This window comes from Leuciscus leuciscus (assembly GCF_965113295.1).
Source record: "Leuciscus leuciscus genome assembly, chromosome: 9".
NCBI lineage: Eukaryota > Metazoa > Chordata > Actinopteri > Cypriniformes > Leuciscidae > Leuciscus > Leuciscus leuciscus.
In genome coordinates, this window is record NC_138733.1 from 18,387,770 (window position 1) to 18,415,573 (window position 27,804).

At 38.5% G+C, this 27,804-nt stretch overlaps 1 protein-coding gene across 3 annotated transcripts in view; it reads left to right on the forward strand.

Annotated features, from left to right (window-relative positions):
- Positions 1-27,804, forward strand: part of sgsm2 (small G protein signaling modulator 2) — a 55,074-nt gene that overhangs the window by 14,575 nt on the left and 12,695 nt on the right. Inside the window, exons 3-12 of one of the 3 annotated variants that reach the window (XM_082178756.1) lie at positions 14,957-15,125; positions 21,114-21,278; positions 22,009-22,076; positions 22,293-22,441; positions 22,528-22,662; positions 23,447-23,571; positions 24,032-24,099; positions 24,326-24,489; positions 24,730-24,862; positions 25,916-26,053. In XM_082178756.1, coding sequence (XP_082034882.1) covers positions 14,957-15,125; positions 21,114-21,278; positions 22,009-22,076; positions 22,293-22,441; positions 22,528-22,662; positions 23,447-23,571; positions 24,032-24,099; positions 24,326-24,489; positions 24,730-24,862; positions 25,916-26,053 — 1,314 coding nt within the window. The remainder of the gene's footprint in view (positions 1-14,956; positions 15,126-21,113; positions 21,279-22,008; positions 22,077-22,292; positions 22,442-22,527; positions 22,663-23,446; positions 23,572-24,031; positions 24,100-24,325; positions 24,490-24,729; positions 24,863-25,915; positions 26,054-27,804) is intronic. The other 2 variants (XM_082178757.1, XM_082178758.1) reach the window with 2 other exon arrangements.

Below are 27,804 nucleotides of genomic sequence, written 5' to 3' on the forward strand. Positions count from 1 at the left end.
TATTTATGTATTTACTTTAGGTATGCACAATATATTGGTACCATATATGGTCGATATTAGAAACATTTGAATTCATTGATACTGGATATTTAATTGTGCATGTCTCATTTCCCCTATTTGTACATTTAAATGGCCTTTGCAATCTCAAATTTATTTTAGTTTTTAGTGTTTTATTTTAATAAATTTTGACAAAATAGTATTGAATTGTAAAATCAGTCATTGAACAGTTATTGACATAACATCAAAACAATTATAATAATTTTAATGTTGGTTTTGGAATTGTTATATCAGTGCAGCTCTAATTGACATTTCACTACATTTGAAAAGTTTGGGACCGGTAAGATTTTTACAAAAAAAATTCAAAGGCTCACAAAAGGAGGTATATTGCGAAATATTAATTTAGTGTCTCCTAAATAAATAAATGTAAATTTTACAATTTAAAATATCTGGTTTCCATTTAAAAATATAAAAAAATGTTTATCACTTTTGAAAACTGTCATGGTTGGTTGCAGCAATGAGAGTTGTGAGGCTGGGTCTAATCGCAGAAGTTTTTAAGAACAGGATAAATGCAGGAGTAACACAACCAACTTAACATAAATAAGAACAAACCAAGAACAACTCCAACGAAGGGCTAGCTAAACTACACACACACACACACACACACACACACAGACACAGACACAGACAGAGAGAGAGTAACTAAAGATCTAAACAAGGAGCTGGTGGAACAAATCAATCAAACAATAAGTTGCCATGACAACAAATGAGAAAATTCTAGAAACCAAGGAAATGCAGGAAACAAAGATCTATAGACTGACGCTGCGTCCAAAATCAAATACTTCCCTACTATATAGCGACAAACAGTAGGCGAAAAGTCTCCAGATGACCTACTTCTTCCGGTGAGATTCTGAAGTGTGCATTTGATGGACACATTACAGGATATATGAATGGCATTGAAGCAACGCAATTGATGCTGGTAGGTCACATTATAATGACAACATGGTGGATGTGGTATGTCCGGATTACATTCATACTATGCACATTCGTGTTTAAATGTTTTTATTTGGTATTTCAGCAGAAGATCATTTGTAACTACACTTTTTTTTTGCAAACAAATAATTAAAACTGATACTATGCACATTCATACTATATAGAACATACCTTTTTAACTGTTGTGAAGTAAGTTCAAATTCAAATGTAGTACCTACTCAGACAGTACGCGATTTCGGACGCACTGTAAAAGTCAAAACGAAACTGAACGTTAAAGAAAACAGTTGTTCTGTAATTTTCAAGGTTATGATGAATAGAAACAAAATGCAATTTGACATAATTGGCAAACCTCCAGTAATACTGCAGTGGACTTTCTGTTTTTAAAATATTTATTGTGCTTCGAAAAATATACAGTTTTCCGTGTAAAATGATGACTGATTGTTAAAATTCTATGTGAAAAAGGTTAAAATACCTGACATTTCTGTAATCTTTTGTTTTAAGGTTTCATATATTAACTCATTTGAGTGTATCCATGGAAACTAGGAATTCAAAAATGATGTCATACTCATGAAGAGAGGCTGATCAGATTTATAATAATCCACTCTACATTTTAATATTTCTTCTTATGCCCCTAGATGCTGATACTGTCAAAATGGTTAAACATCGGCTGACACATCATTAGCCTAGCTTTCCCTTTTGGCAGTCAGTCCTGTATCTCCACATATGTGCTTGTGCATCATTTAGGGAGACCACAGATGCTGCAGAAGACTCTAGTATTTCACTAATTATGGTCTATCTCCATGACAACACAGTTTCTATACAGGGATTTGGCCATGTCAGAGGCTATTACGCACACATTTGCTGAAACAAACACACCGGTTATGTAACCCCCTCGGTCGGTGGTCTTCTTTAGGGTTATTTCTGAAGACAGTGTGCTGTGCCCTGAAGTGACCGTGAGGGTGGCCACAGCTGGCAACTCGGACACTGATCGCCCTCCAGATTTGTAGTAAAAGTGCACCATGCCTGCTTCCTCACAGTATGATACAGGTGCTAGGCTGATAAATAACATCGGCTGTGCCCACAATTGATAAGATTATCCCTGGCACGGTACTGAGGAGCTCACAAGCCCCCTGCACGCTATCGCTCTGATGCTGTCTGCAGGGGACTGCGCTCTGGGGACCAGGTGGCCTTCACAGCTTGAACTCCACCAAGGTTGTACAGTTCGCTCTGCTCATGAGGACAGGGCCGGTGTCATATTCCCGTCGATTTCATCAGCCACGAGAGAGAACCGAGAGACGCTTTATGTTGAATGACATGGACTTTCACGGAGCTGTCCACTGGGGTTGATGGGAAGACCTGTTTCAGTTGTCTCTGACGGAGGTGTTTTTGTTGTTGATGATTGGCAGTCTAGATGGGATGTTATTTATGTGTTGCCATTTGGGGTTTGTGGCTGATTTTCACCAGTCGTTGAGTCGTGATCAGCTCACCTGTTGGAATGATGTGTGTGTGCGTGCTGGTGTGTGACTGGATGACTGTAGGGAGCGCTGCTTAGATTGATGGGGGTCTCATGGCTCGTTGTTATCTCTTCACTGATTGGACAATGAGACTGTTAGATCTGCAGAAAATCTGTCTGTCTATCCTTTTATCTATCTGTCTGTCTGTCTGTCTGTGTCTGTCTGTCTTTCAAACAAGTCTTTGTCAAGCCACTGTTTAGAATTTGTCTGTTTAAAACATGAGTTGAATTTCTTTATAATTGTCTATTTACTTTACTTATGCTTTTTATATATTCAAATTTGTATTGCAATTCTATTTCCTGTTTGCTACCTCGATTCAAATTCATAAAATTGATTTTAAAAGGCATTCTGAATTCAATTCTGACGAAGCATTGGAAATGATGTCGTTCTACTTACATTCTCTGACACTTGTCACATATATTTCTGAATATAATTTCTAATAATAATTGTTTTAAAATGATCTTTTTACTGAAATAATGAACAAAATGATGATATAAAATGAGACTACTGTAAGTACACAGATTACTGTAAGTTTTCTTTCTTGTACCGCAGTCTTCCTTTCTTTGCTTCAAGTCAAAGTTTATATTGTGTGGATTCTTCTTTGATTTGTTTGGTTAAGTTTATGACTTAGAAACAAACAAACAAACAAACAGAGACACATTTCAATCCTCATTACATACCTGCAAACAATCAGGTTCTCAAATAATCTGGCTCAATCCCATCTGTACCAACATTGTGTTAGCCTAAATGATGTCCCACTGACTTCTCTAAACCCTCCTCAAATCCCACAATCCCTAGCTGCCAGACGGACACGACTCCTGATGCTCCTCAGCATTCCTTAAGACATTAACCTATGGCAGTATCAACTGTTGTTCTTGTTCTCTCTGTGTCTCCATGCCGGGGCCGGACTGGTTGATGTTGTTTCCCTTCATTAGAACCGAGAGAGCTAGTGCGTAGGAGTGGCTCCCCAATGGGAGACATGCTTATTTGGGATTGAGAAGCTTTAGCGCATGTCCATTTCCTGTGGAGCATGGAAACTGAAGTGCACGAAATTCTCCTTGTCTTGTGATCAAGAATATAAAGGATAGAAATGAAGAGGGAAAGGGTGCTGTAGAATAATCAGACTTGTTAAGGACTAATTAATTAACCCTGTTAATTCTTTCCACATTCCATCATTATATTTGATATGGTTGCACGTGAATCACGTTATGAAATGGGCCTAAATGTTTTTCTACCAAACACGTTGGCCACAATTATTGGCACCCGTAGAAATTATTATGAGTAAAATATCTCTGCATATATTTACATTTATATTTTTAAAAAATGAGCACACCAGGGTGATTAGGAACATGAAATTGTCTAGCTGTGACTTATTTCACAGGAGTATAATTATGAGGAAACACAAAGACCAAATTCCCTTAATCATCCATCACAATGAGTAAAACCAAAGAATATGGTTCTGATGTGCAGCAAAAGATTGTTGAGCTTCACAAAATAATAGCAATTATTAAGAAGTTCCAATCAACTAAAGATGTTACGAATCTGCCTGGAAGAGGACTTGTCTATATTGTCTTAATGCACTGTGACGGCGAGGAGGATTGTTTGAGTGGCCAAAGACTCTCCAAGGATCACAGATGGAGAATTGCTGAGATTAGTTGAGTCTTGGGGTCAGAAACCCTAAAAAAACCTACATCATCACATGTTGTTTGGGGGTTTTCAAGAAAAATCCTCCTCGCTCATCCAAGAACAAACTCCAGCATATTCAGGTGTCAGACATGACTGGAACTTCAATAGGAACCTTGATCTGTGGTCAGATGAAACAAAACAAAAAGATGAGCTTTTTGGCATTAAATCCCACCAGAAGGGTTTGGTGCAAGCAGGGATAAAAAGTACCCCATGCCCACGGTTAAATATACCGCTGGATCTTTAATGTTGTGGGCCTATTTTTTTTGCTGGAGGTCCTGGACATCTTGTTCAGATACATGGTATCATGGATTCTAGCAAATACCAACACATAAAAAATCAATACTGACTCCCTAGAAATCTTATAATGGGCCGTGGTTGGATCTTTCATCAGGATGACGATCCAAAACAAACACAAAAATCAACACAAAAAATGTGTCCCTGGCCTGAGCACAAAATGGGCGTCCCAGTTCCATGACCTGAACCCTATAGAAAATATGTGGGTTGAACCAAAGAGGAGAAGCATCTGGGAATCTGAAGGATCTGGAGAGATTCTGTATTGAGGAATGGTCTCTGATCTCTTGTCAGATGTTCCTCAAAATAATCCAGCATTAAATGAGAAAACTCAGAGCTGTTATATCTTGGGAAAATGAGGCAGCAAAAGTATTTAATAAAAGGTTGGCAATAATTATGGCCAACGTGTTTTGGTGAAAAACATTTATTTCAAATGGAATGATTTTTCTCCACAATTTCAATTATTTTACTTCCGTAAAAGGTTAGATTTTTTTACTCTCCAAATGCAGTCCCTTGCAAAGCATTGCTGGGAACTACAGGTCCACTAACTACAGGTTAGTTGTCAACAAAAATTATTTATGTAGTCCCAAAACAAAATAATTAAATAAACTTCAGTTTTAAATACATTAGGTCGATTGAACACAATTAAATTAAGTTGTGACAAAATCTTGTTACTTAAATTGAACAAGGCAGACATCGTTGAATTCATTTTTTTGAGTGTACAATACAGTTCACAAACAAACCATGGGTGCAAAACATGGTTTGTTTGATGTTTTAAGACTGAAAATTCACAAACCACTATGGTAATGTCAGCTAGCTAGACAACATTGACGACATATTCAACCAGCCCAAAACTCTCTCTCATTATGTGTTAGTTATTACTTTCAAAAATAACAAAAACAAAGTGTACTTGCATTTGTTTTTTAATAATAGTCCCTAAAACACAGTGCTGTCTCTGACAGCGGTATCAGGGAATGTTCTCAGTGGGTGTTTCTGTCAAGTGAATGCAGCATTGTCATGTTTTCCTGTCTCTGGAACAGGTGTTTGGTCACCGCTCTACTCTTCCCCATAGTGTCAGCAGCTGTGGCTGAGCGCTGCGCATCCCTCGGCGGATCAAAGCATCTCTATGTTTCGTAGACAAATAGAGTGTTGATGAAGTAAACACTCTCTTTCACACGGTGGATGGAGGGTGGTGCAAGCAGATAGATATCTATTCAACCTGCACATCTTTGTCCAGAGAGATTAGATAAAACCCAAGCTTGCGATCACCGCTGTAATTCTCAGAGATGAGATTGCTGGTCTGATGGACCGTTAGAGTGAATCAATATTTAATCACCTGGTATGAGAGGATGACCTGCTAGACCATGGGAAATGGAGGCACATTTAAACAGTATCTGTGTCAGATTTAAGGTCTTAGCATGTTCATTTATGCATCTATAATTTAGCTTTCATCAATAAAAGTTTAATTTATGCGAAAATACAAGCAAAAGTATTATCAGCATACATTTTTTAGTTAAAAGTTCTATAAAAAAAGACTTGAGCTTGTCATGACTGAAGCAACCACAGCAATGTCACTGAATAATGTAGTGAAAGGAAGTGTGCTTATAATCGAGAGGTTCCACTTAGGAGTACACTGTTGGTCATATTATGGTGCTTGTACTCGTTCAGTTCATTTGAACAATATCTGTGTCAGATTTAAAGTCTTGGCATGTTAAAGGGTTAGTTCACCCACATTGAACGTTAGTTCACTGGATGTTACTGGAAGCTAGTGATTACGGTTTATACATTTATATAATTATAGATATTTTTATTACAAAACGCTTCGCTTCAGAAGGCCTTTATTAACCCCCTGGATCCGTATGGATTACTTTCATGATGGATGGATGCACTTTTTTGGGCTTCAAAAAACAAGGTACCATTCAGTCCAATTATAAAGCTTGGAAGAGACAGGATATTTGTATATAACTTTGATTGTGTTTGGTTGAAAGAAGACAGTCATATAATCCTTGGATGGCTTATGGGTGAGTAAACTGTGGGATCATTTTAATTTGGGGGTGAACTAACCCTTTAATTTAAACATCTAGAATTATTTTTATCAATAAAAAAAAAAATTTATGGAAAAAATGCATGCAAAAGTCTGTGGCCACTAGTGATTTTTTATTTTATAATTTTTTTTATTTATAAATATAGGCTATTATCAACATGAAGATTTGAGTTAAAAGTTAAAAAAGAGAGACTTTTTCAATATGAGAATGCATTTGATTCATCCATCTTTTTTTGTTGTTGATCAAAGTATTCAAGCTGCATGAAGTTTGTGTCTCCAGCATTGATTTAAGATCCAAAGAGCATCTTGAGCTTCACTGGAAACAAAGGCATCTGTATGAACAAAGTCAGATGATCAATGTCACACATACTGTATATTCAATATTTTTTCCAAATATTTATTTTTAATTTTATGTAATACAATTTATTTTATTTTATTATTACCAGTAATTAAAATGTTATATATTTAGATTTTCAGTGTGGCCTTAGACTTTTGGATTCCACTTTGTCAATCTATCCTGTTTTCAAACAAAGACTGAGATGAATCCAGCCATGTGAGGTTTGTTTGACTGAGAGTCACTGGTTTGGAAGGAGACACACAGCAGTTATTAGGATCATGAAAGCAGGAGTCTCAGGTGTCTTGAGAGCAGGAATGGGGTGAATACATCATAAACTGTGTGTGTGTGTGTGTGTGTGTGTGTGTGTGTGTGTGTGTGTGTGTGTGTGTGTGTGTGTGTGTGTGTGTGTGTGTGTGTGTGTGTGTGTGTGTGTGTGTGTGTGTGTGTGTGTGTGTGTGTGTGTGTGTGTGTGTGTGTGTGTGTGTGTGTGTGTGTGTGTGTGTGTGTGTGTGTGTGTTTGAGAGAGAGAAATGTTTTCTGCCATTTTGCAAGGCTTCCTGGTGACAGGAATGGGTTGTGTTCACACTTTACTCCTTCCTTTCACAAAAAACTACGGATGCCTGTATTAATAGAGGTGTCTAACTGTTTAAACTCGGCTTATTCTCACCTCATGGAAATAGCATAGCAAAAAAAAAAAAAACTTTCTTTTGAGAACAACATCTGTAGAGCACAATATTTGTCATCACGTTGAAGACTCTGCGTGTTACTGCCTCCCAAGGTTTCTTCCTCATCCTATTGACCATCTTATGAAGCTTTTCCTTGCAGTCTCAGAACAGTCCAACCACCCTAATTATGAAAGCTTAAAGGTATACTCACCTTCATGTCGTTCCAAACCTGTATGACCTTTTCTTCTGTGGAGAACATAAAAGAAGATATTTTGAGGCAATGTCTTTTTATTTTTCGTGGTGCGTAAAATGGCAGTCAATGGTAACCAAACGTGTTTGAATACCATCATTCTTAAAAATATCTTCTTTTTTCATACAGGTTTGGAACAACATAAGGGTGAGTAAAAGGACCAAACAGCACCAAACATCATCAGAGCCATACTTGAGCTTTGAATGAGAAACAGACTGAAATTTACATTGTTGACAGATAATCTTTCCCTATGGAGAAAATCCAGGTCATTCAAATGAAAGTGTGACTTGTCATGGCAGTTTCAAAGTCAGAAGTGATGTGCTTTCAAGGGGATAGACAACCGACCACTGGGAGATACCGACCTCTGCGTAATGGTCAACTTGAATCATGTCATTGATTTTCGCAGAACCCTGACGGAAATTCAATCACTGTTTGTGGATAAATATATAGATATACATAGAAATGAATGATAAGTGTCATAAACTGAATCAAAATGGTCTCAATCCAAAACTAATGTTTAATGACAAACATGTTGGATATTGGCCGACAGGCTGTCGATTCTTTGAATAAGCTGTTTTATCACAAAAGCAGTTTATTCAGCATAGTGTAGCCTCTCCCCCATTGATATCAATTTGTTACACTTTTCTTTCTTTTTTAACCTTGGAGGCTTGCCTTAAAGTGGATTTGATTTAGTTTAAGTTTTAGTAATTTGATGTGCCTTTGTCATCTTTATAAGTTCTGTTTTTTTATTTTTCTATTTAGCAAATTTTTTATTTTATTTCGGTTTTAGTTAACAGTAACGATTCTGGTATCTTTGGGTGAAAGTTTTTATTATTTCAGCTTGTGCAATTGAATTGATTCAGAATTGAATAAAAAATGTATTGAACTGAATCGAATATTGAATCGAATACCCACATTTTCTTAACCAGCACTTCCCTGTGGGAATGATCAGTTCCACATAGCACTGTCCAGTGGAAATTCTCATCTTAACTGGTCGTCATTGGTATTCAGATGAACAATCTGAACATGCTCTTTTCCATAAGGCCAGCGCTTGAAGTCCAGACTGAGCTTGAGTCCAGACCGAGGGACAAAGATCAGGCTGATTAATAAGTACAGCAATGCCAGAGAGCAGTGAGTCACTGAGCCTCTTCCATTTTCTTTCTTCCCCTTTCTTCTACTTTATTAATCTCCTCTTTTGGGTCTGTGGTTTCTCTCACGCTCTCGCCTCTCTCATTTTCTCAGTCTTCATCACTTTAACTCTGGCTTTCTTCTGGCCTGCCTTTCTCTGCCCCTCATTTTCAGTCCTTGTCTATGCTGCCCTACAAAGGCAAAAGACCTTAAAGCGTTAGTTCACCCAAAAATGTAAATTCTGTCAGTAATTACTCACCCTCATGTTGTTCCACCCCGTAAGGCTTTCGTTCATTTTCGGCACACAAATTAAGATATTTTTGATGAAATCTGAGAGCTCGCTCACTCCTTCATAGGCTGCTAGGTAATCGATATCTGCCAGCCAAGAAAAGTTGGTAAAAACATTGTTAAAATAGTCCAAGTGACTACAGTGGCTCAACTTCAAGTTTATCAAGCGACGAGAATACTTTTTGTGTGCAAAAAACTAACAAAAATAATGACTTTATTCTACTATTCATTTTCTTCTGTGTGGGCTTCTGAGTGAGTTCACGTAGCGTAACAGCGCAGCGCTTCTGGGTTGTACGTCAGAACGTAGGCTCACTATTGGCCGATGCTGGTCATTTGTGTGATGCATGTGATGCTGGCCAATAGTGAGCCTACGTCGCTTGATAAACTTAAGGTTGAGCCACTGTAGTCACTTGGACTATTTTAACGATGTCTTTACTAACTTTTCTGATAGCCCTCATTACAGGCGCTTCCTGAGATTCATGTGCGGATTTATTCCGGACACTGTGATTGTAGATATAACCCGCTTGTAACAGCTGGTCTGATGTTGTATGCACTTGTAGCTTCTTATGTTGTATGCACTAATATACCCGGGCCGTGTTGCTTCATTATTAACACTCCATGTGATATATTATTCCTGCGTCGGCTCGACCGTGTTTAGGGCGTTGCTGAAGGCGAGTTTTGTCACTCTGCCAGCTAGATGAATGAGTGTTTCAATAAGGTCTGGTACCTGAACTGGGTGAAGCGGGAAGCAATTTAGTTCTTTGCTGTATTCATCTGCTATGGCATGTGTAACATTTTTCTGTCAACTCTGCATATATCCTTCGCCATCGATATCGCACGTTTGTCGATGGAGCGGGTTCAGACCATACTAAATATTCTGACCGCGTTTGTGCAGAACAAAGCTCTGAGGACATCAGAAGTTACAGGGACTGATGGAATTAAGCTGTACTTAAGTACACAGGCTACACCGTAATTTTAATTTTAATGGACAGTAAAACAAAGGCAGAACAGTGTACAATCTGATAGGTATCATTATTTGATAGAACACCGGCACAGTAACTTCATATTGACGCGCGGCTAAACAAAGACAGAGTACCGTAACTCAATTTGAGAGTTCCAAAACAAAGCCAAAGAGCGGTAACTGGTGTTACGGTGTTCTGCCTTGGTTTCTCATGGGCTTTTGGAAGTTACTGTTAAGACAACCCATTATTTTCTCGAAAAACCAACGAAATTGACTCAAGGTACTTGATACATGATAAAGGAGGTCTTGAATGTGCCAAAAATATCAATAACTAACTTTCGACCAAAAACGAAGTTAGGGTTTTTTGCCTTTGCACGGCAGTATGGTCCTCCCTCGCCTCCTACGCTCTGTGCAGCTGCCGAGTACCTCTGTAATGCAGTTCATACTGTCTATTACTGTGACTCACAGCTTGACTGCACAGTCACAGGTGTGTTCCCCTACGGACGGCAGCGATCGCCACCATCCAGAGCCCCCCCCCCCCCCCCCTCCCCTCCCTCCCTCCCCTCCCTCACTCTCAGATAGTAGCTCTGATTACAGCCATCGATCAGTGTGTATAGTTGGTTTTGAGCGCGTTCACGTGTGTTATGTCATAGCGCCTCAAAAGCTGATCTCAATATAGTGATGTGCAACAATATATGGCTAAAACATGGTCTACTGTCTTCTGTCAGTCTGAGCTTGATAAAAATGATGGTTAATTGTGCCTCTTAGCCTCAGATAAGGCAAGACACCATGAATAAGGTAAAATTGTTAACTGAGAGACATCACCATACTTCCCCAGTTGATTAATCACAGTACGTTAAGTCAATTATTTTTTGTATTAGGCTACAGGTTTTCTGCACTGTTATGTTTGAATGTTGATGTTGCTTGTTTAGTTTTTTTTGCATTGTAAAGATTTTTCCAGAGAGGATTTTTGGATATCTCTTTTTATCGTTCGTTCGTCATTAATTTATTTATATAGCCCCTTACAGGCTACACAGTAGTTCCAAAGTGCTGTACATTACATTAGAAAGCAAAAGAACAATAGGACAAAACATACTAAATTCCAAAGAGTACAAATAAGATTTTAAATGATCCTTAAAAACATTTAGAGTTAAGGAAGATCTAACATCCAATGGCAGATTATTCCACAGTCTTGGACCAGCGACGGAGAAAGCATGATCCCCCTTCAATTTGAGACGCGCACAAGGAATAGTTAGAAGAAACTTGTTCGATGATCTTAGTATTATGCCTGGACTGTAGGGCTTAATAAGCTCAGCTAATTATTCTGGCGCCATTCCGTGAAGTGCTTTAAAACATATATCAGAATCTTATACTGTATCCTAAATTGTACTGGTAGTCATCCTATAAAGGAAAACGGAAGTATCATGATCCGTTTTCCCAGCATTCATTAACCTTGCAGCAGCATTTTGTACTAGCGGCAAGCGAACAACGCATGTTTGGCAGGTCCCAACATAAAGAGAACTATAATAATCTAGACGGGAAAAAAATATAAGCATGGAGAAATTTATTTTGGTTTCAATTTGGCTATATTCCTGAAATTGAAGAAGCAATTACAAACCACCATCTTTATTTATCGATCAAATATGATGGATAGTCAAAAATAGCTCCCAAATTCTTTACTTGATCCTGCAGGTATCCCTTCCATGGGCCTAAGTTATCGTTGAACTTGGGCGACAAGCTGTGCGACCAAAAACAACAATTTCTGTTTTGTTTTCATTCAATTTAATGAGGTTTTCAGCCATCCACAGCTTTACTTCCTCCAGACACTTAAGAGGTATGGCATTGGAATCCTTACTACTGGGTCTCAACAGCAAGTAGACTTGAGTGTCATCTGTATAGAGATGGTAAGAAATACCATACATCTTAAAAATCCTTCCCAAAGGTAGCATGTACAATGAAAACTGGACTGGACCCAAAATGGACCCTTGTGGGACCCCACAGGTAATAGGTGCTGGAGCAGAGAAATAGTTACCAATCTTCACTGAAAATGATCTACATTCCAATAAGAGGCAAACCATTTTAAGACCATCCCCTGAATACCAACAAACTGCTTTAAACGAGTCAGAAGGATCCGGTAATCGATGGTGTCAAAAGCTGCTGACAAATCCAATAAAATTAATGCTGCATGATTACCTGCATCCGTAATTAAAAGAAGATCATTAACAACCCTTAAAAGGGCTGATTCTGTGCCCACCCTAGACTGAAATTTATCTAAAATATTATTCTTTGTTAAGAAAGTGGATAATTGTTTCACCACAACTTTTTCAAGTTAAGACAAGCCAGGTAATCTATAACTCTATAAATCAGAAAAAAAAGAAAACATCTTTCAACAGCCATAAATATTTTAAGGAATACATTTATGTATAAACTAGGTGAATGATATATGAACAAACCCCTCAGTAAAAACCTTAAGATATAAATTAAACTCGAGAATTTAGTGTTTGTAAGTGCTTCTGAAGTGGAGGTTTCTGGCTCAGTGCATGAAGAAGAGAACTCTATTTCAGAAAACAAACTGATATGTATTGTAATTGAAATCTACAATTGCTTGATGTCGCTTTGGATTTGCATATGCTGAATAAATAAATGTAGATGCAAGCAGATGGAGTAAAATAAACACTGTAATGTGTATTTTGGATATTTTCATTGCAGTCTGAAAGGAAGCATGTTCTGGAGGGTAAATAGACCAAGCTCTTGATATTGACCAGTGCATGAAAAAAAACAATACTTTTGCCTGTAGTCTTTTGCCATAAGCAGAGAAATGTTTAGACAGCACCACAAAGACATATCAAAATTTGTCACATAGGAAAGGAATCTATGGATGGCGTACATATAGTTTTATAAACTTGGATAGAAGTATTTAAAAATTACATAGCTTCCATGATTGAAAGAACAATGGAGTCTTCCAGTCATTAATGCCCCATTAAGAATAGCAACTGCAGCAAATGATTTATAGAGGTAATATGTCTAATCTGTTGTTCATTAAATCCCCATGTGGTCTGTCAGATGCTCTTCTAATGCAGTTCACCCTTGATGGGATGCATCTCTGTGATGGGATACTGATATCCCATGTGCATTGTTTCAAAGCTTTCTTAAGTTAAATGCACAAAGCATCTTACCCATATGAGATACGAGTTAAATGTATATTGTCATTTCCACAATGAACAATTGAATACAAGATGAATAAACAAAATGAATAAACTAGTGAGAGTGTGAAAAGTGTGTTTATTTGTAGGCATTATTTTTTCCTAAAATGGTTGTGTGCAGTCAAACGTGTGCTTCGAGGATGAGACCAGAGTAGCTTGTGGGTGTATGGATGCACACAGAAAGTAGTGCAAGCCAGCAGGCACAGAGATATTATGTAAATACATCTTCATGAGCGTTCAGCTTTTTTTCAAATGCACAGCGCTTTGTCTGCACATTTGTTGCTCACTGGATGACGGATCCGAGAAACACGGAAAGTGCCGTTTCTTATAGTGCCTCTCAGGGCATCACTGTTCAGATCAGAGCTGCTTTTGGGAGAGGACGGTTATCGTTCTGGGTTCTCAAGGGGAAAGTACTTAACAGCCACTTAGATGATTCATCTCGTTGTATGCTCTGAAATTAGACGTGTAGATTAGAAACATATTTGCAACTTCTGGTTAAAGTCTCTTTTTGCATGTCTGCACATCTTCAGAGTAAAAAAAAAAGCAAAAAGAAAAATCTTATTAAAAGCTAGTGCCATAGTAGTTGACTCAAACTGTATGCGGTGATGGGCCCTGCTGTTCAGCTTCTTTTGTGAGACCCCTGGAAATAGTCCTATGCAATCCCTGTCTGCATGTATTTTCCCTTCATGAATGTGCATTTTAGCTGTCTAAATGTATCATAAAGGCTGTTAATGGGAAAAACTTGAAGCTGGGAATGCTTAAGCCACTGCCCCCGGTGGCACAAGCCGAGCAATAAAAGTGCTATTACTGCCATAAACATCTGATTGCTTCCGCAAATGCAGTCGATTATGTAGCAGCGAAAGGACCTCGATACCGCTGAGATATTGATAGCATCAATCACACAGCCAGTCGATAGGTTGACTTTACTCAGCTGTCACGGCAGATGCAAATCTCATAACTGGCCTTTCATTGCGATCATGTAAAAAAAGTATTTTAGTTTCTTTGCTGGGCAACTCTCCTCATGTATCTTGATTTATGTTGCACAAGCACTTGGCTACTTGTCAAGAAAGATGGACGAACGCATTAGTCATGCTTTTGCGCCAATATGAACATCCTCTCCATCTTTCATCTGTGAGATTAGGGGGCTGGGGAACTGTTGCCGTTGTTTATTTGTTTTTGAAGTGAGCCCACAGCGCTTGAGGCGGTTAAATCCCAGGCGCGGTAACAGGTAGTTCGCCCTGACTCTGCCTTACTGAAATATTTAGCTGTGCTCCAGGAACCAGCGGTAAATCTCGTTCCCAGTTGCAATTGTTTTCCCGTCATGGCTGTTTACCTCACAAAAGGAGAATGAGTATGAGGCAGAACACAATTACTTCTGCAATAAGATTTTCCCTTGCATCATGCGAGTTCATAGATAGCGAAGCCCATTGGGAAAGAAATGGAATTAAAAACTTGACTTGTGAGAACAAATGGGTGTTATTAAAGGAATTCATGAAGCAATTGGAAATAATAAGATGCTAATTGCTTAAGTTTATTCAGTGTTCTGTTTGATCTTTGCCTGCATACCTCTTATCAACTCCTCCCTCTATGTTCCTGCAGGCTCCATTGAGGCTTGCTTAAGTCACCTGCTGAAGCGAAGAGCGGCCGGATTCCTCCGCAGCGATAAGATCGCCGCCCTTTTCACCAAGATCGGCAAGGAGAACACCACGGCGAGTGAGATCTGTCGCAAGGTTCAAGAACAGCTACAGCAGCAGGCCGAAATCACCAGGTCTGACTTCTTATTGTGCGCAAAACTATGCCCAATCTAATTGAAATTATTATTATTTTATGCATCTTTTCATTTAATTAAACAATTTTCTTTTCAGCTGATATCACGTTGGCCATGTGGGATATTGATTAATCATAGTGTACACTATCCCTCAAAGTGTAAGTTCACCCTGTAGCCCAAGACTGGCTGCCCGCTGAAGCTAAGCAGGGTTGAGCCTGGTTAGTACCTGGATGGGAGACTTCCTGGGAAAACCAGGTTTCTGCTGGAAGGGGTGTTAGTGAGGCCAGCAGGGGGTGCTCACCCTGTGGTCTGTGTGGGTCCTAACACCCCAGTATAGTAATGGGGACACTATACTGTCAAAAAACACCGTCCTTCAGATGAGACGTTAAACCGAGGTCCTGGATCTCTGTGGTCATTAAAAATCCCAGGATGTCCTTCGAAAAAAATTTGGGGATTAACCCTGGCAAATTTGCCTATTGGCCTCTGTCCATTATCCCCATACATGGTGATTACGTTGCAGTCTATGTGGGGGCAGAAAGCTCTCGGATTTAATTAACAATATCTTCATTTGTGTTCCGAAGTCTTGCGGGTTTGCAACGGGTGAGTAATTAATAAAAGAATTTACATTTTTGGGTGAACTGTCCTGTCCAGAGTATACTTCGTTCTTTTCGCGTACGCTAGCATATGCACATAGTCGAACACGTAACTTTTTAAAAGTATACTCCTTTTGATAGAGTGCACGAAACCAGGGGTCGACATGTGTTCTAGAAAGTTTCATCTTTGTCCAGTGTCTGCGCTATTTTTCTCCGGAAGTTATGACCGATACAAATGTCTTTGTATCATTTTAAGCTAAAATTGCGGCTATCTCATTACCCCCTCACACAACATGTGTTGTTGTTGTTCCGTCTTTTTAGTTTCGTTTTCTACTGTAAAACAACGGCCTAGGCCACTGTTGCCACTTCGTGGGACAACTGATTAGTGCAAAACCAATTTAATGCACGGTTACAAAAATCGGGTGGCGCGCATTGTGTACTTTTCTGGTGACAAAATTTGTCACACGCACTGTATGCGGACCCTCACATACGCACAAAAACCCGAAGTATACTTTGGGCTTTAGCCTTGTCGCGTCCCCCTTTTTATAACTTCGGGTCCTCCCTAGGGGTTGTGCCTCCCAGTTTGGGAACCACTATCATAGCCAATAGCCACATAGATTTGCTTTTGACTAGGTTCTCCAGCCTTTCTAAAATCTGGTTACCAATGAATAATATAACAAAGTTTACGGAAATAATGTCAAGTCACCTTTATTTATACAGCGCCTTATACAATACAGATTGTTTCAATGCAGCTTTTACAGTGATAAACAGGAAAATAATAATTAATGATGCCAGCAGAATTCAATTCTGCTGTAAATCAGCTCTAAAAAAGACAATTGTGTCATTATTCATCTGAAGTCAGTTCACTGTTGATTCGGTTAGGTTCAAAAACAGTGTAGATGGTGCAAAATTCGCCAATTATGAATCAGTATATTAGGCTGCCCCAACATACAGCAATGACATACTTTACTTTTAACAGTCTCTTATTATGCTTATTATTATGAACTGTAAGTAGAGTAAGTAATATGCTAAAAGGCAAAAGAAGCCATAAACTGGAACTGATCATATTAGTGATATAAGCAATGCTTTATGACTGATAAGCTGTTGAGACAATGATGAAAGCAGGAAGCAGATCACATCTGGTGTGTGGAGAGGGATGATTTGCTGCGTTGACTGGCTCTGCAGCACTCTAAATGAGGGATGGTTTGGGCGGATGCTCCAGGGCTTCGGTCAGCTTCTTATTTTCCAATTAACTCTCCATTAGCGGAGCCACATGGCCAATGTGTCACTCAAGAGTGGACCTCTCTGGTCTAATAGCCACAATCTCCAGGTGATGTGGTCAGAGATTAGTTGAAGCCACTTTGGTGTGTCAGTACAGTAGCTCACACACACACACATTTAAAGCATTATTGTGGAGTGCTGCCAGTCACATGATCTGCGGTGTTCCCTGCCTGTCCATTTTAACCACCCCTCCCCCACCGCACACACTCGGTTACTCACGTTGCCACAGCAACACCATGGTGTCACCATTGCAAGAGCAACAAGATGCTCGCTGGTTATTGAATACCTCTACCGCAGCGATTCAGGGCTCAAACTCAGATCTAATAAAGCAACTGCATGTCATTAATTTCTCATATTGCACTCTAAACACATTTGTACTTCAGTGGGGGGTAGACCCCTGGGGGAGGGGGTGCCAGAGTTATAAAAAGGGAGGCATGGCAATGCTAAGGGATAGTGTACAGGCAGCAGATTGTTATATAAAAGAAACCTCCTTAGGGTGATACAAGACCCCACTGCGAAATGATCCTGCTTATTATGTGGCTAATTCAAATAATTGAACACAAAATATTAATTTGACATATTTTATTACCCTTAAGATGGCTTACAATGCCAGCTTGAGTGGTCTGTTCAGTTGTAGCGGTTGCTATCATGGAATAACACACTGCTACATGTGAAGAATCAGGATTGATTATTGCAAGAAGCCGTGTAAAAATATAAAAGAATGATGCATGGTTCTGCATGGACAAGTTTGTGAAAGGACTGCCAGTGCCAGGTAAACGTAAAGCAGGCGATGAATCTACTTTAAACGTTAAAACTTTCAAAACAATGTGTCTAGATGTGACACTAACGTCGTGACGCGACAAAAACAAAAAGAACCCATAATAATCAATGATGCTGTCTACACTGGATGTGGCGTGGCAACAAATTCCCAACAGTTAACGGTTATATTTCATTATATTGCCATTATATTTCTGACGTACTCAATGTTTGCGCAACTTCTGACTTAAAGGACAAATAGATTTGCTGTACAACGGTGATATGGGTATACCTGCAGCCTGGAGATCTCCAAATTGGAAATAAAAAAGCTTACATTATAGAATCATATGTTTATTCTATATATAAAATACTAGTTGATTTGTTGCTCATCCCTATTAAATACATGGTTATTATATGTCAATTAGCTTAAAGCTAATCAGCTAAGCCACAAGACAAACACTGCAACAATATTACAGTTTGCAATTTAAGTAAATTTTTCAGTTGTTTTCTTTTTCTTTAGCTAACATATCTGTGTGTCTCTTACAAGTTTGTTGTTTTTCTGAACTATGTGTTTGTTTTCTTGCTTTATAAATGGAGACTCCTGAGCTTGTAGTCATCTATCAGAAAGTTGCAAGAGTGATATGAAATACATGTTGACATGAACAATGGTTAAATATACAGTTTAGCTGACGTTATACAAAAATACGTGCAATGTGTGGATTTGAAATGGATTCACTTTATTAATAGCCTCTGAAGCTGCTCTAGATGCTCTGCATGATGGCTTTTGTTGGATCAGAAACGCACAGTTTCATCTCCAGAGCATCTGCATAGCTCATCTCAGGTGCATGGATTTATTTGCTTGTTTATATTGAATGTCCACCGCTGTGGCCAACACTCACACATACAGTGTAAGTGGCAGGCCATTATGGGATCAATGCTTATGTAAATCAGAGAAGATGAGGGCGCTGTTGCATAGACAGCAGACTCATCCATCTCTGGTGTGCCTGCAGCTGTGGTGTAGTGTGATGTCCGGGCTGGAGGGAGATTGATGGCTGCGGGGTGTTATTGGCTTACACCCCATGATGGACTCCCTCAGCATTACAGCAGTCTTCCCAGCTCTCCACAGCCTCCGAATGGATCTCAGAATAGCTGGCTTAGTCACAGAAACTGTCTGAAAGGAATATTCCTGGTTATTTATTGATAGTTTAAGTGATGAAGTGATAGTTCACCCTAAAATTATTCTTTTACTCACCGCCATGTTGATACAAAACTAGTATGATTTTCTGCCTTTCGTTAAACAGAAAACAATAATTGAAGAACTACTTTTCTCTATACAATGAAAGTCAATGGGGTCCAAAAACAGCAATAAAAAAAATTCTAAATAGAAGACTTTTCTTTTGTGTTCCAAAATAGTTCAGAAATATATATATTTTTTTAACTCTTCCTCAAACATGCTGATCTCCACCAGGGGTTTTCCTCATTTTTCTCTCTTATTTTTCCTGAACAGCTCTATTCAATCGCTCTAACTAGACAGTGCCCTAAAGCAAGATGTTTTTTTTTTTTATCTTGTTTTTTATGTGATTTCTTTATTTTCTCCAGGTGCAGCAACGACTGTCTGTCACCCTAGAGCTGGTGTTTGGTTCTTAGTGAAAACTAACAGTGCTTACTGAATACTGTGATGTAATCTCAGCAAAAACATACAGTAGCATTCAAAAGTTTGGAGTTGGTAAGATTTATTTCATTTTATCAGAGAGACTTCTTATGCTCACCAAAGCTGATTTTATTTGTTCAAAAATACAGTAAAGAAAGAAATATTGTGAAATATTATTACAATTTAAAATAACTCTTTTCTATTTGAATCTATTTTAAAATATAATTTATTCCTGTGATGCAAAGCTGAATTTCAGCATCATTACTCCAGTCTTCAGTGTAACTTGATCCTTCAGAATTCATTCTAATATGCTGATTTGCTGCTCAAGAAACATTTCTAATTATCAATGTTATTATTTTATTATTATATTATTTTTGAGAAACCCTGATTTGTTTTTGATGATGAATAAAAGTTATTTGAAATCGAAATCTTTTGTAACATTATAAATACAAAGTTCGGTCATAAAACTCTAAATGTCACCAGCTGATAGGTCCTTGACCCTATCTGTTTGCAATCACATCATTCTCTATGGGGAACAGCTGATTGGTTCCCGCTTTATCAGCAGCCAATGAGCTTGCTGTTCAACATTCAAATACTTGCCTATCGTTTGCTTAGCAGTTTGCAGTGTGCTCTCAGAAACCCTCCACAATTTCCCCAGCTTTCATGTATGCTTGTACAGCAGCAGCATGTCTTACTTGCTCACAATAGCGTGTCATGTCTGTATTGGCAGTGGCAAGTCCCGTACTTGCTCTGCATGCAACAGCTGTAATCAACAGCAGCAACAAATAACAACAGCAGTAGCGACCAAACACATTAACATTGTCATATTCATTACCATACCAAACTCTCAGAGTTGTCATGACAGAAATGCATTTACTGTCACTTTAGGTCAATTCAATACGTCCTTGCTGAATAAAAGTATTCATTTCTTTTGAAAAAAAAAGAAAATCTTACTGACCCCAATTTTTTTGAATAGTAGTTATTATTGCAGGGGTTTTGGCCAAAAATACTTTTCAGGAATAAGAGGAAATACTGTTTTTGATGGGTTGAGTGGTCTGCATGACAGATGATGCAATAACTCTAATCTTAGATGTTCCGGCTCTCGTGTTACTCAGTCTTTTATCTGTGAGATTGATCTTTTTTAATACGCTGAGGGTGAGTCTTTTAGGGATGACACATGCTCTGCTCCTGTCATTGTGCACATGTGTGTGTGTGTCGTCTTCATTGGCTGAATGGCCTGGCGGGTTCGAGTGGGCTTTGTGACTGCCGCTGGCCCTCCTGCTCTGTTGTAGATGAGCAGCCAGGTCATCCTTTTGAGATGCTGTATGGAGAAGTATATAGATGCACAAACACTTAGAAACACCTACTGACAGGCACAGTCATGATCCCTTATGTGCTTCTTGCTTCTTTCTTAAGACCAGACAATGTAAGGGATTGTTAGAAGGTTATATGAGGATAAACAGAAGCACAAAATGAGTGAAGGTCTAGTCACGACAAGTCTTTGTAACTTTTTTTGAGACTTTTGTCTTAAATTCATATAATGTTTTGGGAGAATGTCCAAGAAAACTGTGTGCAAATCAATGCTATTGTTTCATTTAGTCACATCAGACTTGCCTTTATCTATGTTCTTATGTTAAGTGAGCATTTTTGTCATATTCACGTTTGATCTTGTGTGAATGTGTTTGTCATTGCTCGTCTCGTTCACAGGAGGACTCAGAGCACAGGACAGGAGGCTCTCAGGAGGCAGGGCTCCTCTGCCGGACGAGCACCTCAGCCACTCTCCGCACAGGCCATCAAGCACATATGGGTCCGCACGGCCCTCTTCGAGAAAGTCCTGGACAAAGTGGTGCAGTATATTGTGGATAACGCAAGGTAATAATTAGCATCAGTACTTATTATGCTTTATTTTGTAGGATTCAAATTGAATCTCTTTTTTTTATTATTATTGTATATTATAATATTGTGATCTGGGGCGTTTATCTTTTAATCAGTCCTGGGGCACAGGCCCTCCATCAAAAAAAGTGTGCCTATATTTTGATACTCTTTTATACTGTTTTGGATATAAATGGATCTAAATCGTCTTTACAGAGTCGCATAACAGCTGCTTCGTCATTTTTACAAAATATTGAAGACATCGTTTAATAAGACTTATTTTTCGATGTAAGTACATAGCACTTAAAGCCACTTAATATAAAGTGGGACCTAATAATTTGTTCCCTTGTTTTAGTAAAATCAAAACAAGAGAACGAATAAAGACAACGTGGCCAATTATTAAGTTATAGGAACAAATTCTTAATTTGTGGTTACGATTGAACTAAAATGAGACAACGGATTAGTAAATCGTGCCCGCGGTTATTGGCCATAACATGAATATAATTATCAGCTTATTGATATCCGCCATAACATGCATTGCTCATATTTCTTATTCATATGATTCTTTGTTAAGATTAAGGCTAGGCATTCCTTTTTTGTCCATTGTGATTGTTTGGACTGTCATATGGAGCTCATGAAATAATAATGGGTTATTTGTTCAGCTTTTAAAAGAGGTCAATGGTTATTGACATATACATTGTGTGTGTTTGCTGTTGGTGTGTGTTTGTAGTAAATATTATGAAAGGGAGGCCCTCATACACGACTCTGTATTCGGCCCTATACTGGCGGCACTGCTGGGTGAGTCCATCTGATGCATAAAACACACTCTCTATCTTCTCATAATGCAGCTAAAAGAGATTGACAGGCCATTGTTCATTGAACTTCTTAATTGAAAAGAGATATAACATATTAAAGCATTCAAATGTTGTTAGCATTTCATAATTTTTTTATGATTCACTGTTGTATCACATTAGAATTTGTTTTGTGTGAAATCACTATTTTTTTCATCTATAGTTGGGCCTTGCGCTCTAGAGTACAGTAAGCTTAAGACGTCAGATCATTTCTGGACGGACCCGTCGGCCAATGAGCTGGTCCAGAGGCATCGCATTCACCGGGCCCACAGGGGCCAGGAGGTGTCGCCGGGACGCAGGCCTGCACTTGGGGTGAGAATATCATACATGTGGGGTGATTGTTCAGTATGTTCAATATAAACTGCATAAATATGTCATATTCATGGTACTTTCCTCAGATCCGAAAGCGTCAGTCCTCAGGAAGCATGTCTGAGGATAAGTTTGCAGCCTCGGCGAGAGAGTATGTCGAATCCCTGCACCAAAACTCACGCGTTCACTTGCTCTATGGAAAGAACAATGTACTCGTTCAACCGGTAAGACGGAACACACACAGACACACACAAATGCACTTACAAGAAAACTAGTTAAATTTGCATCTACATTTCTTTTGATGGTTGTAACAAAACGGATTGATTGTAGATCAGTGTATCTCGTCTAATCAATAGAGTGGAGCTAAAAGACAGCTGGTTATAGGAAGTGAGCCACAGCGGTGGACTGTAGTTAGAAAAGATCATTGATCTACTGGTCAAAATTTGTTGAATGGTCAGATGGATCCGGCTCCCTTTATCCCTGGCATTTTTAGCTCTGCGGACTTCCTGGCTGATAGTTGTGAACTGGAAAAGGCAGACTGGATTAGCCATTACACCACATTAGATTTGTCATCAGATGAGTCAGGCACGGACTGGATGTGTGCATGAGAGTGTCTGTGAGATTTGCAACAGTGACTGATGTAACTGGGCACAGAGAGTGCTGGGTCTGGCGAGGACTTGTAGAAATCAATAGTGTAAACGTCCCTTGCCAAAAGGATTGCAGTGATTCAGGTCTAATTGGATTTCTGTGTGAAACCTGATGCGTTTCGCAGTTCTCATCATCACAGTAAATCGTCAGAGACGTTTTATTTATGTCACTCTGTTGCTTATTTCACTCTCTTTTCTTTCATTCTGTGATCTCACACATTTTTTTTTCTCATTTTCTTGTTAACTTGTAAAGAGAGAAAAATGTGCAAGGCTGCTGATTTTACGAGTTATTGTTAGACTTCCTGTAAGAGGAAATCGGGGAAGCCGCTGTGTTTTATTGAATAGACTTTGTTCTTTGCAGAAGAAGGACATGGAGGTGCTGCGTGGTTACCTGTCCCTTCATCAGACGGCAGAAACACTGACGCTGAAGTGGACGCCCAATCATCTGATCAATGGCACTCTGGGAGACTGTGATCTGGAGAAGAGGTCAAATATACTGTACACACACACACACACACACACACGGGGAAATTAGGTCATCTGGTAAAATTGGGCCACAAGAGCTTGAAATGATTTGAGATTGCCAATCACTGCAAATAATTTTGCCCATACTTGGTAGAAACTGATTTGATTGGTCTGAGATTGTTTGGTCAGACAGAGCAATTACTTTTCCGGAGGATTTACAGGAAAAGCATAAGATGATTGTCCTGATTTGCTGATTGCTGGTTTGCAATGATATGGTTGATATGTTTTTGAAGAAGAAATAGACATCTGAATGTGTGGTATCAGGACTGAGATTAGCAAAGCAACCTGGTTGATTTTATGAAAAAGTTTATTTAGATTCTGATCTATTTTAATAGAACAGGGGAGAATTTTCACTCTCTGCCTCTTTCTCTCTCTTTCTTATTTTTCTAATTTTTTTTAATCAACCTCTATCCCACTTTAGTATTTATTGGGACTACGCTTTGACTGTGCCTTTAAGACAGATCGTCTGCATTCATTGTCACCAGCGCCGTGAGTCCCCTTCCTACACCTTTGATTATATTATATTATATTATATTATATTATATTATATTATATTATATTATATTATATTATATTATATTATATTATATTATATTATATTATATTATATTATAATGTTATACAGTTTTTCAAACCGCTTGTGCCATATAGGGTTGCTGGTGTATTATATTATATATTATATATCATTTTATTTATACATGTGAATTTGTCTTAGCGGACTGTGGCGGTACTCTGGTGTTAGTAAGTCAGGATGGGATCCAGCGGCCTCCTCTGCACTTCCCTCCTGGGGGCCACCTGCTGTCGTTCCTGTCCTGTTTGGAGACGGGTCTACTGCCCCGGGGTCAGCTGGAGCCCCCCCTCTGGTCCCAGAGGGGTAAGGTGAGCGTTTTACTGCAGCAGTTCTTAAAAACATCATGTGACAGAATGTTTAGATGTGTCAGCAGCATTTGAACCTTCCACACTCATTCATTCTCATTGCTATTGATCTACTTTTGATCTCCTCACTGCCTTTTTCTGCATTCAAGCTTTTTGCTTGTTGACGCATTGCAAATTAATTCGAAGATCTTTATTTGGAACCTGAGTTTAGTTTGAATACGGCTCTGTGTGTTTGCTTAACAGGGCAAAGTCTTCCCTAAGCTTCGTAAGAAGAACAGCACGGCCCGTTTAGTAGATCAAGACGTGGATGGAGAGGAACAAATCGCTGCAGACTATGTGTTTCGCATCGTTTATCCAGGGCATCGTCACGACTCAAGTGAGTTTCAGACAAAATGTGCCTGAACTGTTCACATCTGTATGTACATCCAACTACAGTGACCCCAAAAGCATTAAACACTTAAAAGCCATGCATAAAAATGCATGAATCTTTTTGCATTATAATTCAACTTAAACGTTTTAAGTACTCACGCATCCTGTTCAGCCAGACCTGATTTCCTGGATGTGTGAACACTGAAGAGAGCTGTATCAGACACCATCCCCGCATATCATTGTTGTCTGTGTGTTTTGTTCTCACTTTTTCCTGGAACATAACAGCCGTTGTGGAGGCTGCTGGGAGGGACGTGGGTATTCAACGCAGAATTTAGATTTTCAACTGTTCTTGGGATGACACTGCTCCTTTTTATATCTGTGTATGTTTGCATTGCAAAAAAAATATTTTTCATGTCAGTGTTTTTGTCTTGTTTTCCAGTTAAAATATCGAAGCATCAAGATCCATTTACTCGAGAAGCAAAAAGTTATTAAGATTTGTTTGCAGAGAACATCAACATAAATTCCATCAAATAAATGAAAAAAAAAAAATGTAATAACAAGAAACGTGAAAAAATGTAGAGTGGGACTTGAGTTTGTCTATTGGGAATTAATTGGATGGTTGTGGTTTGCTATTGGTTGATCTCATGTGAGTGACTGGTTGCCAGTAAACACATTATCAGAGAAGAGAAGAGATGTTGCTTCTTTTTGATGAAAGATTTTGAGTCACATGTATAAAAAAAATTACGTGCATGAAAAAATAGTTTATAATAAATACTGAAACATTCCATAATAAAACAAGAATTTTAATTTAAAAGCTTAAAATTAGGCTTAAAACAAGGCAAAAAACCCTATAAAAATACATTTCAATTCAAGATGTGTTCTCTGACAACCAGTTTTAAAGTCTTATCTTATGCGATTTCACTTGTTTTAAGGATGTTTCGATATTTTACTTCAAAATAAGACAAAAGTACCGATTGAAAAATGTTTTTGCAGTGTGTGTGAGTGGAATGTGACTTTGCTTCAGAGGCGGGTGCTAAACTGTGTTCTTTTATTGCCCAAGCAGTCACTATAAACTACCACCACACCACGGGCAGTCGTGCGCCCTCTCTGGACGACGATGAGGAGGAGGAAGATAGACTTCACGCTATGATCTCTATGATCTGCTCACGGAACCTCACAGATCCTAATGTCATGAAAGGTTTTTATCACCAGTGGCCCACTTCATTCTCCCTTCCTCCTTTCATACATCCTCTCCTCCCACTTTTCTTTCCATCCCAACTGTTACCTGGTCCCCACAAGGAGCAACCCAGCAGTGCGACCGGTTGTCGGTCAGTGAGGGCAGATTGAGACACAGTAGGCGTCTCATGGTTTCCTTGTCACTCTTTAAGTTGTTGGCCTGATCTGTGTGCTTGTAACCATGGTAATATTTGCGGCTTGGACAAAAGCTAGGTCAAGTCACACTAGACCCTGAGTGTGTGTGTAGCACACATGCATTCCATTGATATAAAATATGCAAAAAATCTACATGTAGTACTTTAAATAGATGTTCGCTAAATGAAAAGTAGATAAACACCACAAGATCATACTGTGCTAGTGATGGGAAAGTGAGTAGTAAGATAGTATGGCAGTGTTGGGTGAGGCTAATACATCATGAATTGCTCTTAAATGCCATGACCTCCTATGTTGCGTATTATACGCTTTTAAACATTTAACTGCTCACCTCCAAGCCCATTTTATTTTATTTCATTTTATAATTATAATTTTTTTAAATGTCTATAGTTCTAACCTAAAATTACTAATAAATCTAATTATTGATTTTGATTTAATTTACATAATATGAATGTATAAGTACAATCTATTCATCACAAATCTATTTAACTAAAATCTATGTTGTTCTAACCTGAAATAACTATATGTAGACAAAGTTTAAACCTATATTTAATTCAAAAAATTTGAATGAATTAATAGAATTATATTATATTATATTATATTATATTATATTATATTATATTATATTATATTATATTATATTATATTATATTATATTATATTATATTATATTATATTATATTATATTATATTATATTATATTATATCAATGTAGCACATATATTTTCAGAATGAATTAGGGCCCAAGCACAGATGGTGTGAGGACCCTTTTGGAAATGCTCCATTTATTATTGATTGAATTTTCATTATATCACTGATTATATTATATGATATTATTATATATAGAATTTATTATATCTGTTTTTCAAACCGCTTGTGCTATGTAGGGTTGTATTATATTATATATTATATTATTATTAATAATATTATTATATAAGAGGAATATACCTTATTTTTACATTTGGGTTTGCCAGCAAAGTTTACACGTATGTGTGTGAGGTCAGTACAGTGCACATCTCTCCCCTTGACTCACTCTCCTCCACTCTTTTCCCTCCACGCCTCCGTTGCCGTGGGTTACCTACTCTAACCCTTTTCACACTCAGGAGAGCTTCCACTGCTCTGCCACGTTGTCACACTACTACTCTGTCCTTGTCCTTTTTCCTTGTCACACATACACAGACACAGCCTGACTGGCCTAGGAGGAATATTTTTGGCGGTTGTGGAGTACAGACTCCTCACCTTGAGCGCTTTCCTCCTCTCTGCACTGTTGGGCCTGACTGTGGTGGCCAGGCAGCAATGCTTCCAATGATTTGCTCTATTTTTCCTTTTGCACTCTTTGGTTGACATGAGTAAGTTCTTATGAGAAGTCTTGGTTATTTTTGGGTTCTGTATCTTTATTTGGTTTCACTGCCAAACGCTTAAGGGCTTTGCATGTCGAATTTGCACACGTTGTGTCTTGTATTTTCTTTTTCCTTTTTTAGCTTTGCAGCGAATGTGCTCCACTGCTTACTTGTCAGAACTGTGTCTCCTTCCCTTTATTAATTCTCTCTTTTCCTCTTT